This window comes from Camelina sativa, chromosome 12, assembly GCF_030686135.1.
Source record: "Camelina sativa cultivar CO46 ecotype springtype chromosome 12, ASM3068613v1".
NCBI classification, from domain to species: Eukaryota; Viridiplantae; Streptophyta; class Magnoliopsida; order Brassicales; family Brassicaceae; genus Camelina; species Camelina sativa.
Genome location: NC_141891.1, coordinates 17,745,222 through 17,760,316, shown reverse-complemented (window position 1 = coordinate 17,760,316; position 15,095 = coordinate 17,745,222). Strand labels below are relative to the sequence as shown.

The 15,095-nt window shown below is 33.9% G+C and overlaps 3 protein-coding genes across 3 annotated transcripts; 2 read left to right on the top strand and 1 right to left on the bottom strand.

Annotated features, from left to right (window-relative positions):
• Positions 1-3,635: 3,635 nt before the first annotated feature.
• Positions 3,636-5,493, top strand: LOC104732093 (CASP-like protein 1E2). The gene is made up of 2 exons (XM_010451616.3): positions 3,636-4,413; positions 5,058-5,493. The coding sequence occupies exons 1-2, from the start codon at positions 4,169-4,171 to the stop codon at positions 5,386-5,388; spliced, it is 576 nt and encodes a 191-aa protein (XP_010449918.2). The 5' UTR covers positions 3,636-4,168; the 3' UTR covers positions 5,389-5,493.
• A 2,376-nt stretch (positions 5,494-7,869) lies between these two features.
• On the top strand, positions 7,870-9,764 carry LOC104732092 (CASP-like protein 1E1). Its single transcript, XM_010451614.3, has 2 exons — positions 7,870-8,504; positions 9,277-9,764. The coding sequence occupies exons 1-2, from the start codon at positions 8,260-8,262 to the stop codon at positions 9,605-9,607; spliced, it is 576 nt and encodes a 191-aa protein (XP_010449916.2). The 5' UTR covers positions 7,870-8,259; the 3' UTR covers positions 9,608-9,764.
• Positions 9,765-9,929: 165 nt separating this feature from the next.
• LOC104732091 (uncharacterized) lies at positions 9,930-13,044 on the bottom strand. The gene is made up of 11 exons (XM_010451613.3): positions 12,746-13,044; positions 12,342-12,437; positions 12,102-12,256; positions 11,904-11,997; positions 11,726-11,796; positions 11,532-11,638; positions 11,296-11,417; positions 10,802-10,890; positions 10,668-10,727; positions 10,458-10,562; positions 9,930-10,374 (listed from the first exon to the last, which is right to left on the bottom strand). Exons 1-11 carry the CDS (start codon positions 12,900-12,902, stop codon positions 10,255-10,257), a joined length of 1,176 nt encoding a protein of 391 aa, XP_010449915.2. The 5' UTR covers positions 12,903-13,044; the 3' UTR covers positions 9,930-10,254.
• Between the last annotated feature and the right edge of the window lie 2,051 nt (positions 13,045-15,095).

Here is a 15,095-nt window from a genome sequence, read left to right as displayed (position 1 = left end):
GCATGCAATATTATCTCCCCACGGGAGGAAGGCGGAGCAAAGGTTCTCTTCATGGTGGAAGAGGTTGGACGTAAGGTTCTCTACGTAAGGGAGGAGGGCAGAGCGGAGGTTCTCTCCATGGTTGGTCTTATACTATTGTGAAGATACATCATTGATTAGTATACTATGTAATATATTTTTTATTCGAGAAGTTTCTTGAACTAAAAATTTTAGTGATTAAAGAAACTATGCAAAAGTGAAAATAAATAGACATATAATATTCGGCTTAATGTGTTTATATAGATATTTTCCTAGGTGATGGCAAATAATATATTTGTAACATAAAATATACTTAGGCATAAAAAAATACACTTTTAATGGTAATATACATAAAAAATTTGTAAATAGATATAAATCAGTGTATTATAGCAAAAAAAATTTATAAATAACATACAACAAATTTTAATATAATTTTTTTAAATTTAATTTTATTTACAAAATTTTATAACCCGCACATCGGGCGGATCCTTATCTAGTAATATATATAGTAAAAGGTAACGGTTCAAAAATGATTGTGATTAATAATTTGGTTATAGTAGCCACTGACCGTTAACAGCTGGTATTTGTATTGTCACGATTGTTTTGATATTTTAATTTTCGTTTATCAGCGTATAGCCCCACGAGAACACATAATTTAAGATTATCTATTAAGTACAATTTAACTACTTATGTACGCATCTTTGAATCTGAATGCGAGATGTCCAATAACAAGATCGTAATAACATTTTAGCTTATGATTGCGTGTAAGAAACCTCTAATTGTCAAATATAGAATGTGAGATATTTATAATCGCATTATCCAACTAATGTGAGATATTTATAAATATAGAATGTAATATCCAACCACCTAAATATCCCATTAGTTTGGAATTGTTTTGACAACTCATAAAAATTAAATAACGAAAACGAAATATTTTCTTGTGAACGAATCTGGTAATTCAAATGATTAATACTCGCAGAAAATAAATAAAGATGTGAAGAAAACGGATACACGAGCTCATTGTCCCATGACTACCTGTCCCAGAGACATTATAAGACTTTATACGGCCTATATATACCGTTATACGTCTGTTTCAAATAATGAATATAGAAGAAACAATAATTCAAAATAAATATATGAGTTCTACTATTTTTATTGGGATACACTGAAAGTGTAATGATGACAAACAATTTTGGGTTTTTGCTAAGTTTTAGATGTTACGACGATACTGATCGTCTATATCACCATTTACAAATTTAAAATACAAACCTTTTTATATAATTTTTTACATAAAAAAGTCCAATTTCTACTATCAGTTTGATCATTTTTTAAAGAAGAACGTTGTGCATTATAAACTCATTTTGCGAGTATATGGAGAAATTTTTAAAAACCATGGAAAAATAAAATGAATTTATATGTATTATATATCTCTCCATCAATCTTTTAAATCAACTTCTGACTTATCGTTTTTTTCTCAACCAAAAGATAACCTAAAACACAATTAAAGAAACGCTTATCACTTTCTTTGGGCAAAGGTCGATCTCGTGGAAAGCAATTTGCTTACTCAAGGCTGAGATATTGTGAACTTTCTTGATATGGAAGAAGTCCTTAACTCTTTATTTTGGTAAGACATAATCACAAAAAAATAGAAAGTGTTTAGGATAAAACATAGGGTTTCATTAATTCACAATGTGAACACCGAGTTCCAAAATATCAAGTAGTGTCGCTTATTTGCCGCTACCAACGGCATTGGGAACTTCGAGTAAATTTATTTGCGCATTAACTAAAATCCAAAATTTGTTCTTCGGCGGAACTTGACAAAATCACAAATCTAGTGATGGTCCTTTGACTTCCAATTTTCTTTCAGACGATCTTCGTGGATATTAAAAAGATATATGATTCTAACACCGAGTGATATGGTCGCATCTCTACGGACATTAAATTCATATTCTAAAATGATCATGTATTATAAAATATATTATCCTCTTAAATCTTTGTTTCGTTTTCTCGTAACATGATCTCTTATGATTATTGAATTCTTAGAACAAACAATGTCTGAAAATTCTCTTAAGGAAAAGAGAGGAAAATTTGATAAGTCAGTTTAATTCTCTTAATAAATGGTCCAAACCTGAGTTTTAGTTATACTGTATATTGGTTGATTCTAAAAATATATTCCAGTGGAAAATAGAAGTGTATATAAAGTCATTTTTAATGTATATCTGGTAAGACTAATTTATTAAAACTGAAGTTTAGATTAAAAAAAAAAAACTAATCACTCAGACTAAAGCAATCTGAGTTGGTGCAGAAGAATAATAAGCTGGTGCATAGCTGCCGTGGGAACAAAGCGCTTGTGCATCACATGGATTTAAAGAGGACAATACAAAAAAAGGTTTGTGGAGCTTAAGCTAACGTGGTAAGTAAAATTTTAAACAAAATCTATATATATATATATATATATATATATATATATATATATAAAAGATAACTCCAAATTATTTGTGTTTTAGGAAAATATATGAGTTCTTCCATCAGGTCAATATAAAGATACAAGTTTTAAGATCTCTACTAGGGTTAGTTTAGTCGAATTTTACTAGCGAAGAGAGTATACAGCTCGAGTCATTCGATTTCGTTGTGGCGAGCAAGAGCCTTTTTGCATGGTGAAAAAGGTTAATATGTGTCTTGAGTAATAGTACTAGACTTCTAGTTAAGTTTTTTTTTGTAATGTGATATAAATTATTATTACGTATAATCCTTGTATAAGTTAGTACGTGTCACTGTTTGAAATGACACGTATCCGAGTTGGTATTATACATAATCGTATGGTGTATGAAGAAGACTCGCCGTAAATGATTTCTCTCTTAAATTGAGTATTTCCAAAGCGAGCTGTCAGTGACCACACTTGCTAACTGCCATTGTTGCATTAAGTTCTTCATGACCTTCAATGGATGTCCCCACATAAACTACCAATCTTTTTTATAAACCAAGTTGCTTTAGAATTCGTCGAGTTGCTCTCCATTCCGTGATCGATATAGGAATAATTATATATTTGAAGCTTTGGGAATTCATTTTCCTTGTATGTAAACAAAAAGAAAATGATCTTGAAAATGTGTAGAACTATTGTGCATTAGTCTAATATTTGATGTTTAGTTTTTTATAATTAATTATTTTTTCTAATATTTAACATTTGTGAATTTTTTTCTATTAAATGAATTGTTTACAATGATGGGTTAGATCATATGTGAGATTCTCAACTGGTTGATTATAGGTTCTCCAAAATTTGGATTAAGTTATATGAGATTAGTTTTTAGAGACTTGAGTTTGAAAGTATTTTTCACAACTATAAAAATATTAAGATGTTTGATGGAACTGAGAAAAATAAATATAAAATAATGTACTGTTTTTGGTTAATAATGTGTTTTTGGTACTCATCATTTCGTTATGAATCTTATATAACGACAACAATATTATTGCCACCAATCATTTTCACACAATAGCTAAAAATAGAGACACTTGCCAAACTTAGAATCAATTTTGTATTCTAGTCAAATCACTCAAAAGCCGATAATGAGGATGTGGGCAATCCGAAAATATATATTTTAGATCCCTATATCACATATATCATTCTTCCTTACAGAACAAAATTCATTAAAACATATGGATTACGAAACAAATATACTTTGTATTGGTGTTTTACCAATCCAAAAGTATTGATATCCATATCTTAAATTTATTCTGATGTAATTCGAACATTGGTAATTGACTGACATACGATACCATTGTTAATTACCCTCTTTGTTAACCTAGCTACACGAACACCCCCTCAAAGCTAATAATTTAACAATTTTTTCGGTTTTCACAACGTTGTAATGTAATTACGTAAATGCATGTATATCCCATAAGGTTTGTTTTTTTTTTTCCTTTTTCTCTAAGTTACAAATCTCTCTCGCGCGGTCGCGCCACATAAAGCCACATAAAGCCACGTAGACATTATTAAGTGACAATTTATTTCTATTATTTATCATGCAAGTAAACGTATTCAATATATATACTCATCTCTTCTTACATCGAGAGCATCAATAGCTTAGAAGATCATTTATTCTCACTTTTTCTCTTCTCATTTTGATCATCTTCACTTGTTTCTGATCCCTAAATGGAACACGAGAGCAAGCACAATATGAATGGGATGGAGATGGAGAAAGGAAGGAAGGAGATCAATGGATCGAGAAAAGGAGTTGAGTTGACTTTGAGAGTGTTGGCATTGGTCTTAACAATGGCGGCTGCAACAGTACTTGGTGTCGCAAAGCAAACAAAGGTTGTGTCTTTCAAGCTTATTCCCACTTTACCTCCTCTTGATATCACTACAACCGCCAAAGCCACTTACTTGTCTGCCTTTGTGTAAGTCTCTTGTTTACTATTTTACCATTTTTCAGAAAGAAAAATAAATATGTCAAATTTGGTTATTTAGTGCACGTTCTCATTAGCTCTATATGTCGTCGTCTACATGGTTGAAATAAACGTCAATCACGGATAAACATGATAAATTTGATTAGACTCTTACGGTTGGTTGCATGCGTAGTAGGACTGCTGAACTAATATTTTGCATAATTGACCTTCTTAGATTTATGGGTGCGTAGAGTAAATGTTACACCTAAATGCATATTAATAATACTTAATCATAGAAAATTTGACTAGTGTATAGTAAATTTTGTAGTTAATCATAAATGTCCAACTACCAAAACAGTGATACAACGTCAATGTTGGCCCTCCATAGCCAATTTTTACCTGGCCTTTCCCCAGCTGTTAATTAATTTTACTTTAAAATTTAGTGTCCAACAGTTCTAGCTGGCATGACCAAAAACGCAAAGCCTGTATATCTAAATAAATTAAGAATCTAGAAACATTAATTCATATATTAATTGCTAAACTGATACATATTTTTAATTTTAATTTTTTGATGGCAAAAGAAAAAAGGAAGTGATTACAGTAGAGATACATAAACTTCTGAAATGAGCATTAATGTAGCATTACAAATGTTGTAGGTACCACATCTCAGTAAACGTGATAGCTTGCGGTTACACTGTGATCTCGTTAGCGATTTTGATGATCAACAAAGGCAGAAGAAGCAAAGGGTTGTTAATGGCAGTTTTGCTAGGAGATTTATTGATGGTGGCTTTGCTGTTTTCCGGCACCGGAGCGGCCGGAGCAATTGGGCTAATGGGTTTACATGGGAACAAGCATGTCATGTGGAATAAAGTTTGCGGCGTTTTTGGAAAATTCTGTCACCGAGCTGCTCCTTCGCTTCCTCTCACTCTTCTTGCTGCAGCTGTCTTTATGCTTCTTGTTGTTCTTGATGCCACCAAGCTTCCTTAGTTTGTTGTTTCGGTTTCGGTTTCTTGTCGTTTTGTGTGTTGTAAAATAGTTATCAACAATTATGAACTTCTTATGTTTAATCATATTGTTTTCATGGTGAACCAATCATATTGTTTTCATGGTGAACCGACCAATTATTCATATTTCGAAAAATATTTTTTTTCCTCATTAATAACAACATGATTTGATATCCTAACCACTAGTGATTAGAAAAAATTCTTGTGTTTTTTTTTTTTCTTTTTTTTTTTGTCAATTCTTCACGGCAAAATAAGTTAGCGTGAGATAAAAGAAATTGATCAAAAAAATTATATGGAATAGTTTAACTTTCAAACCTGTGGAGCAACATTCTGAAAAGGTTTAAATCGATCATTCAGCTGAGAAGGGCCAAAAGTTTCGACAGAATCAAGCCATCGACACCAAAGAAAGACGATATAAATTTATGAGAGTCATATAATTGACGAGAGTGGGAAAAGCAATGACTTTCTTAGACAAAGTATAACAATTTAACATGCCAAGTATTCCAAACTTTCACGTTTTTTTTCTTTTAAGGGTGGATGTATCATTTTGCTAAACGAACTGGTCATCTAACCTAATATATATGGGAGGTTATGTTGTCATTCTTAATTTTTAAAATTCTCCATTTCGTTATTAACTTTTTTGGTGGCGTCCAAAATTTAAAAATAATACACAAAGGGAAATATTTATTTCCTTATCTCTTAATGAATCATGTATAATTAACTTTTTTGTTTGTCACCGTTCATTTTCACACAATAGTTAAAAAGGAAAGATTCACCGCGGTTTTAAAGCTGCTTATCTACACCTGAGTTTAATTATTCAAAAACACTTAAAAGTGCATGCGAATAATCTTATTACATTTACCATATCAGATACGTAATAGAAATTCTTTTTTGCTGATCAAGTACAAGATTTACTCCGAGAAACCATTTCTATATGGACTGATCCATGGATACCAGCTCATTCTCCGAGATCAGCGTTGAGTAGGAGTTCCTTCAAGGACTCTTCTTTAAAATTACCAAACTTTATTGATCGTCAAACTAATTCTTGACGTATGGATCTGCTCCTTGAGCATTTTGATCCGGAGGATGCTGTTTTGATAGGGGCTTTACCTTTGGGTACTTCTCAGACAGAAGATTCCCTAGGTTGACATTTTACTAAGTCCAGAAAATATTCGGTCAAATCAGGGTATGATACGGAACGTTTGGCCAAGCAGCGGTTTTGTCAGGATACTCGGTACGGGCCGGATATTAATCCTTTCCTCGCTGGGGGTTGGAGAGTCCCTTGTCCACCGAAGATTCAGCATTTTATGTGGCAAGTGTTGTCTGGGTGCATTTCGGTCTCGGCAACCTTGCGCCGTCGAGGTATTGCTTGTGATCCAGGTTGTGCAAGATGTGGGGCAGACGAGAAAACAATAAATCATGCAATTTTTTTGTGTTTTCCAGCTCGCCAGGTTTGGGCTTTAGCTTACGTACCAGTTGGGCCAGATTCTTTTCCCACGGAATCTCTGTATGCCATTGTAGATCATTTCTTAGGTTCAGCAAATCCGGGTTCGCAGGTACAAGCTTTTCCCTGGCTCATGTGGTACATTTGGAAAGCGAGAAATGCTTGCGTCTTTGAAAATTTGATGAAAAAACCAGAGGATGTATTGAGGTTAGCGGTTGGGGAGGCGACTTCCTGGTTGCAGGCTCAGGTAGATGAGGTGGAGGAGGATCCAGCTCCAATGGCCAACCCCCCCTGTGCTCGAGGTTTGGAGCGACTAGGTCACCTTCCTCATAGTTATTCAGGTTTTCGGTATTTTGTAGATGGCTCGTGGAAAGTAGAACGATGCTTTTGCAGGTGCAGGATGGGTGTGTTCGTCTTTCCAGGACGCTTTGACAACGAGGGGTGCAACCAATTTTTGACGTAGTCTTTCACCATTACATGCCGAAGTAGAAGCCTTTGTTTGGGCTATGCGGTTTATGATTGGACATGACTATCGGGAAGTGGCTTTTTATACAGATTGCTCAGGCTTGGTGAAGATGGTGTCTTCGCCTCGGGACTGGCCGGCTTTCAAGACCTACCTCGACGATATCAGGATGGACATGGAGGAGTTTACTTCTTTCTCTTTGTCTCTAATTCCACGAAGTACAAATGTAAGTGCGGATAAGTTGGCACGCCAAACGCGTACATTTCTGCAACAAGTGTTGGTTTGTAAATAATTTTCCTTCATATTGGCTCATATTCGCTGATCTTTTTTGTTGTAAAAAAAAAAGTACAAGACTTACTCGAGTTAATTAGCATAAACTGCCCAACAATTTTCCAAAACCGAAACATCTCACCTAATCGTTTAACATTTTTTTTTGTGCGAATTCACATATAAAGTCCAAACTAACGATATCCAACTCAAATTAATTCGGTCGCACTTTCGAGTACCATTTTTTTTACTTACTAATATAAACCTTATATGACATGTACAAGGAACACACCGAGCCAAAAACTTCACAGATTTGTCTTTTTTTTTTCCCAAGTTTCGATTTAAATGTGTATTCACACTCTTGTATGCCAAAAAAAAAAGAAGATGAATTCACACTCTTTTTCTACATATTGTATTCACATTTCGGTTTCCCATACTACTTTTCTCTTCCGTAAGATGAGAATCTCTCTCGCGCCACACAACACATAAACTCAAAGCCACGTAGACATCATTACTACCATCCACACATTATGCGTATCTAGTATATATACACGCCTCTTTACTTACATCTATCATGAGAAGCTTAGAGAAAAAGACCAATAATTGTTTTTTTTCTCTCTCTCTCTCGATCTCTCTCTTTCTTCAAATTTTGAACCCTCTTCACTTCTTTTTTGATCCCTATGATGGAACACGAAGGCAATAACAAGGTGAATGGGATGGAGATGGAGAAAGGAAAAAGAGAGACTGGGTCGAGAAAAGGAGTCGAGTTAACGATGAGAGTGTTGGCTTTGATCCTAACAATGGCGGCTGCAATAATACTTGGTGTCGCTAAACAGACAAAGGTTGTTCCTCTAAAGATTCTTCCCTCTTTGCCTCCTCTTGATGTCTCTACAACCGCCAAAGCATCTTACTTGTCTGCTTTTGTGTAAGCCTCTCTCCATTCTTCCTCCTTTTCACACACATATGTGTCTCACTTTGGCTTGTAGACTTCGGTTTTCTCAAACGCTATTTTTGCGGTAGCCGTTGCACTTACACGTGAAAGATATAAATGAAACAGAAATGTAGAAATCAATTTTGTTTATAGAAAAAATGCAAAATTCCAACATAAAGATCAAACGGGAATTTCCTATGATATTTAAGAAGTTTATAGTTGAAACTTATTTATTTGCAAAAATATACACATTCAATAAAAACGTAAAAAACAAGATCGAAACACAATTTATAACAAAGGAACCATACTTTTGTATATGCCTGTGAATGTTAGAATTAGGATTGGAGCTTTTTATTCTTATTTGCATGTTCGCATGTACATATTTACTGGTATAAAATTTATATTAAAATACTAAATTATTGTATTTTACAATTTTAGAAAATATTATATGTAGCAAATTCATTGATACCACGTTCATAAATGTCCAACTACTAAACTGTAATACAACAGTGAAATTGGTCCATAGCCAATCTTTCTCTGACCTGTAGTTTAGAAATTAATTTACAACAATTCTAGCTAGCATGACAAGAAATGCACGGTCTGAATTAATTTTGTATAAGGATATATACATACATAATTTGAAAGAAAACTAGACAGATTAATTCATATATTTTATATTTTACTCTTTAATGGAACAATATATATAGACTAGACATGCATGCATAAAACTGAGAAATAAAGCAATATATGATTTCAAATGTTGTAGGTACAACATTTCTGTAAACGCTATAGCATGCGGTTACACAGCAATCTCAATAGTGATTCTGATGATGAGCAAAGGCAGAAGAAGCAAAGGCTTGTTAATGGCGATATTGATAGGAGATCTAGTGATGGTGGCTTTGCTATTTTCCGGCACCGGAGCATCCGGAGGAATCGGTCTAATGGGTAAACAAGGGAACAAACATGTGATGTGGAAAAAAGTTTGTGGCGTTTTTGACAAGTTCTGTAACCAAGTTGCTGTTTCAGTTGCTATCACCCTTCTTGCTTCAATTGTGTTTATGGTTATTGTCGTTCTTGATGCTATGAAACTTCCTTAGTTTTTTTTTAAAAAAGTAATACCCCTTTTAACCAGAAAACGGAATAAGGTTTTCTTGATTTACTCTGTTTCTTCACGTCGGTTTGTGTTATGTAAAGTTATTATCATCAATTATGTAATTTTCTATTTGTTTCAATGTTTGAAATTTTCACTGTCTATTGTCAGAAGATTATTCAATCTTGACAACTATTCTCATTTACTCACTATCACATGATTACATATTCAATTTTTTATTCGACGACGGAGATATATATGGAGAATTAATACGTAACTGGATAAGTAGTTGTAATCAATGAACCTTTTTGTCTCGTTCTATAATAAGATAGGCTCAAAAAACTTTTTGTTTCTTTTTCTTTTATTACAGAAAATGTTCTTTTACTAATCAAATAAAGAACAAAAGTCCCACCGAGTAAATTATTTAAGGCTTACAAAAGAAATGGACAACTCTAGTCGTTATGCCTCAATCTCTTAAAGGAAAGGGAGTACCGTAGAATCCAAGAAACTGAACAGTCAATGTGTTTCTTTCCCTTATCTCTGACGTTGCCACCGGTAAAACGATAAGATCACATCAAAACTTTGGTGCCAAAGAATTAACTTTTCAAACCTGTTGAACTGCGAAGAGTTTTTAGCCAATGTTGATTCAGTCATTTAGCTGAGAAGAGCTTCGTTCTTGTATAACTCATCCAAATCCACGCTGACGTTCAAACCCGAGCTGACCAACGCATTGACCATGGAAGGAATCCCAGCTTTCAATGAAGAAGCTAGAGCCTGTTCATCATTACAAATGGTTTTTTAGATGAGGAATTTTGGTTTCAGGGTTGAAACATAACAAATAGAGAAAAGTTTTTAACCTTCTTATCTTCTTCGGTTTGGCGCTTGATAACATCCACAGGCCATTCATTGACAAGTTTCTTGAACTCGGTTGAGACTGATGACTTTTTCTCATCAGGGTACGTCTGCATAGTCAAGTCACACACAATTCTTTGAATTAAACGTACTTCTCAAAACTAAAAAGGGTTATATCAGAAGAGAAAAACATTACGGGGAGGCTATGAGCTCACCTGGCATATAACCTGGACGACCGCAGCAGCTTCTTCTGGTTTACTTTCAAGTAGGAAACCCTGCGAAAGGAGCAAATCTATAAGGATTATTCAGTAACTTGAAGACTGAGAAAGAGATGTGGCTATGTGCAAACCTTTGCGCAAGAAAAAGCAGTAGAAAGAGTGTGTTGACTGTATGTCTCTGATCTCAGTTGATCTACTTTCCATAGTGACTCGGTATCCCCTGATAACAAGATTTACACAATCGCATCAGAACAAAAAAAAGAAAAGACCTTTTCAGACTAGAGTTTCGTTAAGATTTACAGATCTGTCTCTTACATTACTAGCAGTAGTATACAATAAAGCCCATTATTAATCATGAAGTAGTTGAGGTAAGAACGAAGTCATAATAACGGGAGTCTGTTCAACCTATTTTGATCCTGGTTTTTTTAACAAAGGCAGGGAAATAATCAAAAATTCTATGGATTCATTTTCTATTTCCATTACCAAAGGTCCAACAACAACGTTAGTCCATGTATATATAGATACATCAAAGAGATGATAGGTTGATAAATCCATCTAGAGTTTAACAAAGCCATATCTCAAGAATAAATAAACAATGCAGGTATACAAGTAAAACCAAAAGTACCTCTCTTGGCAGCAAATTCCATCCATACATCGAATGTGGTCTTCCTCAACTTAACTCCAGCTTTGGAGAATTTTTTCGAGTACTTGGCCAGTAGATCCCACTTATCTGTATCATGACAGATCCTGCAAAAGTCAAGTTCAGTTCATGATAAGAAAGCAGATGCAATGGAAACAGGCACATGCAAATTTCCACAACACTATCATAAAGAAGGAGAAACCAAACAATTTTTTACACACCTGAAAACTAAATCTGCTGTTCCGGGTTGTAGAGGCAAGTCATTTGTTTTCAGGAGTTTCATTACTTCTTCCATGAGCTCAGAATTCTTGTGCTCTAGTGCATATGACTGCATGGAATCCAGAATACGTCTTAAAACATCTATGTGTACCGAAAAAACAACTAAAAAACTTATAGACACACAATACCAAATTACCAATAGATGGTGCGCAGATGCAACACTGGGTGTCAAACCTTGAACATTATGTTTCCACAAAGCCTTCTTTCCTACAACCACAAAGACCTGCATTAGTACCCTTTAATGAAACATTAAATTACCATTAAAAACCCAATGCAAAAGCAACTCAGTAAAGTAAAAGCAAAACTGGGAGTACCAGATTCAATTGCTCTAACACGTACACAAGTCTTAGCAACTTGTTGGCATAGATTGCAATTGAAGTTGTCATGAATACGAAGATTAGATAATCTCTGCAATCCAGAAACAGCAAATTTCAAACACTGACCAACCATACATCCTGAATAATTATAGGAACTGAACTAAACTGAAAAAAAGGGAGATTTAAAGTACTAACAAATCTCCGAAGATTCTGAAGAACGTCAAAGAGAAGATGAACGTCATCCTGATTCTGACAGCTCTCAATCAAAGACCACAACCAAGCATTTGGAGGCATTGATCTCTTGACATTCACAGAATCAAGCATCTTATCATGCAATTCCTTAACAGCTACTGCAACATCATAACCGCAATGAGAAAAAACCCTCTGATGATCTCAAATTGCAATTCAAAAGCAAAGCAACATATAATAAGCAACCTGTAGGATTTGCAGCAAGCTTCTCTGCTTGAGATGAAAAACTCGATCTGGGGATCAACAAGCTCATAGACGACGAGTGACTACATCTATCAATCCCTGCAACAAATACACATCATCTCTTCATCTTAAACACTCACACATACATAAATATCGCAATTTGGGATACACTTACATGTAATAAAAGTTTAACCCTTTAGTATCCTAAGCTTAAACATAATCTCAAAAACACATACATAGGCTTAAAGTTTTCATTTTTATGCACTTATCTTCACTAGCTACTACACTTTATATAACCTTATACAGGTTAAAGTAAATCTAGTATAGAACAAAACAAGTCTCCATTTCCAAACCTGGGTATGGTTCATTTCGCAATTGGCATTGGGAAATTGACAAAAAGAACGTACCTTTAAGTACAGAGGAAGAAGTAGATGTTTGATTTCGCCATTGGAAGGAGGAGCTTGGGGTTTGTGAAGCAGAGGAGAAGAATCTCAGATTCGTCTCGGTGGTAACAATGGGTTTTAAGATCTTAGCGAGTCTGCGAGAGTTCTGGAGGAATTGCATCGCTAGTGATTCAACGAGTTCTGATTCGAAGCTGGGTTTTTTTTTTTTTGTTGAACTGAGTCTCGAGATTGAGAGAAGGAGGAGTGAAGGACGATGGCTAAGACGCCGGAATCAAAGATTTAGGGTTTATTGTTTTTGATTTAGACCATCAACAATATATTATTTGCATAAATATGTCCCTATTTTTATTCGTAATTAACTAATTCACCCCAATACTTCACTTTATGTAGATTAGCCACATCTCCAGCTCTAACATATCAATCAATACAATAAAAGAAGGATGTGTTGTTTTCCTTGTATAACACATCAGCCTCAACATTGAAGCTAATGTTGACACCTCAGTTAAAATTAATAACTAATAAAAACATTTCAATTAATACAGCTAATATTTATAAACCAATAAAAAAACTATGTGCCACTAGGCATGTCAATTAGGCCCAAAGCCCGCAGACTGGTCTGGCCCAAATCGGTTTTGAAAAACACCAGATTCGGACTTAAATATATATCCAGAAAAATGGGATTTTTGGACTCAGTACGTTCGGACTTTAGAGTTTTTAGGCTTAGCCCAATCGGTTTCGGACCGGTCCGAAAAACTTTATACAATAATTATACTTTTTTGTTAATATTTTTGTTTGATTGCAATATTTTTTTAATAATTTATAATAAATAAAGTTTAAAACTCTAATCTTAGTTTTCATATTTACTTAATAACCTTACTTAATATTTTTACCTTCTTTATCTGTGATATTTTATATGAATTATATATTTTTATTTGGTTAAAATATAAAAGTTTATTTGGTTTTAAATTAATTATTAATAACCTTACTTAATATTTTTAAAATCTTTATCTTTGATATTTTCTATGAAATATATATATATTTTTATTTAGTTAAAGTATAGAAGTTTATTTGGTTTTAAATTTTTTATTTTAGATTAAGTTGTTTTAGTGAATATAGATGAGTTATTTAAATTTTGATTGATTTGTTTTATATTGTACCTTTATACATTGTTTTTTAAAACATATTATAAACTAACTTATAAGTTTGAATTTTTTATCCGTAAGATAAACCTGAAAAAGCCCAAAAAGTCCTTTAGCCCTGTTAGCCGGGTCGGACATTAAAATATAGGCTTGGAAATATTTCGGCCCGGGCCGAGGAGGGCTCAAATATATATGGTTTTACAGATTTCGGGCTGGAACGGCCCGAGCCAGCCCGATTGACACTCCTATGTGCCGCATCACGTTGTCTTTCACTTCATAAACCCTTGCCGACATAATAAAAAAAAAAACACGAAGACTCTAATTGTTTGTTCTTCTCCTTCACACTATAAGACTGCTCTTGAATTCAGTTAGAGAGAAGAAACAAAAGAGTCGTCACAAAGTTTTGTCTTCGATGAAACAAACATAAAGAGAAGAAAACACAAGACTCGTGCGGCAAGAGACATGGAAAAAGCATAGGTCATTGTTAAAGAGGCAAAGCAATCTCACCAGATTCACCTTTGATTAATTCGAACAAGAATTTCATTAAAATCTACATATTCTGAAATCAAATTCTCCGGTCATCGAGAACTCTTTGGAAGAAGAGATGAGGTTAAAAATTAGGATAGGGAAGAAATTTGAAAAGATAGAGTAAAGAGAGAGAGAAGGAGAGAGGAGAGAGAGAGAGAGAGACGCATAGTGATGTGAAGAAGAAGGAAGAAGAGAAGAGAGACATAGAGATATTAATTCCTCTGGTAAGCCCCTCCCTAACCACACAATTGTCGTCTGATATACAAAACATTAAAAAAATTCACAAAAGAGCAACTTAGGCATGACAAAGTTCATTAATTTCTTTTAGAATCGCAGGTCCAATCAAGGTAAAGATGTCGTTTTTATTCAAGCTTTTAGGGTTGCTTCAAAAAGAAAGATTTGTGTTTGTGTAAATCGACTCACCTCTTCTTTGTTGACTTAGGTCTTGAATGAAGATGATATTGTGCAAATTGATGCTTTGGACAAGAACATTTTCTTTTTTCAAGGTTTAGTAAAATACAGATTACTCACTACAAAAAATCAGGTGTGTTGTATCATTTATTTTGTATCACAAAATAGAATGAAGTAAATTTAAATTAATTATTTTTAAGTGAAGCAAATAAAAATGATTAGCATCAATTAGATCATTTGATGTTATAATTATCTAATTTTACATCAGTTATTTA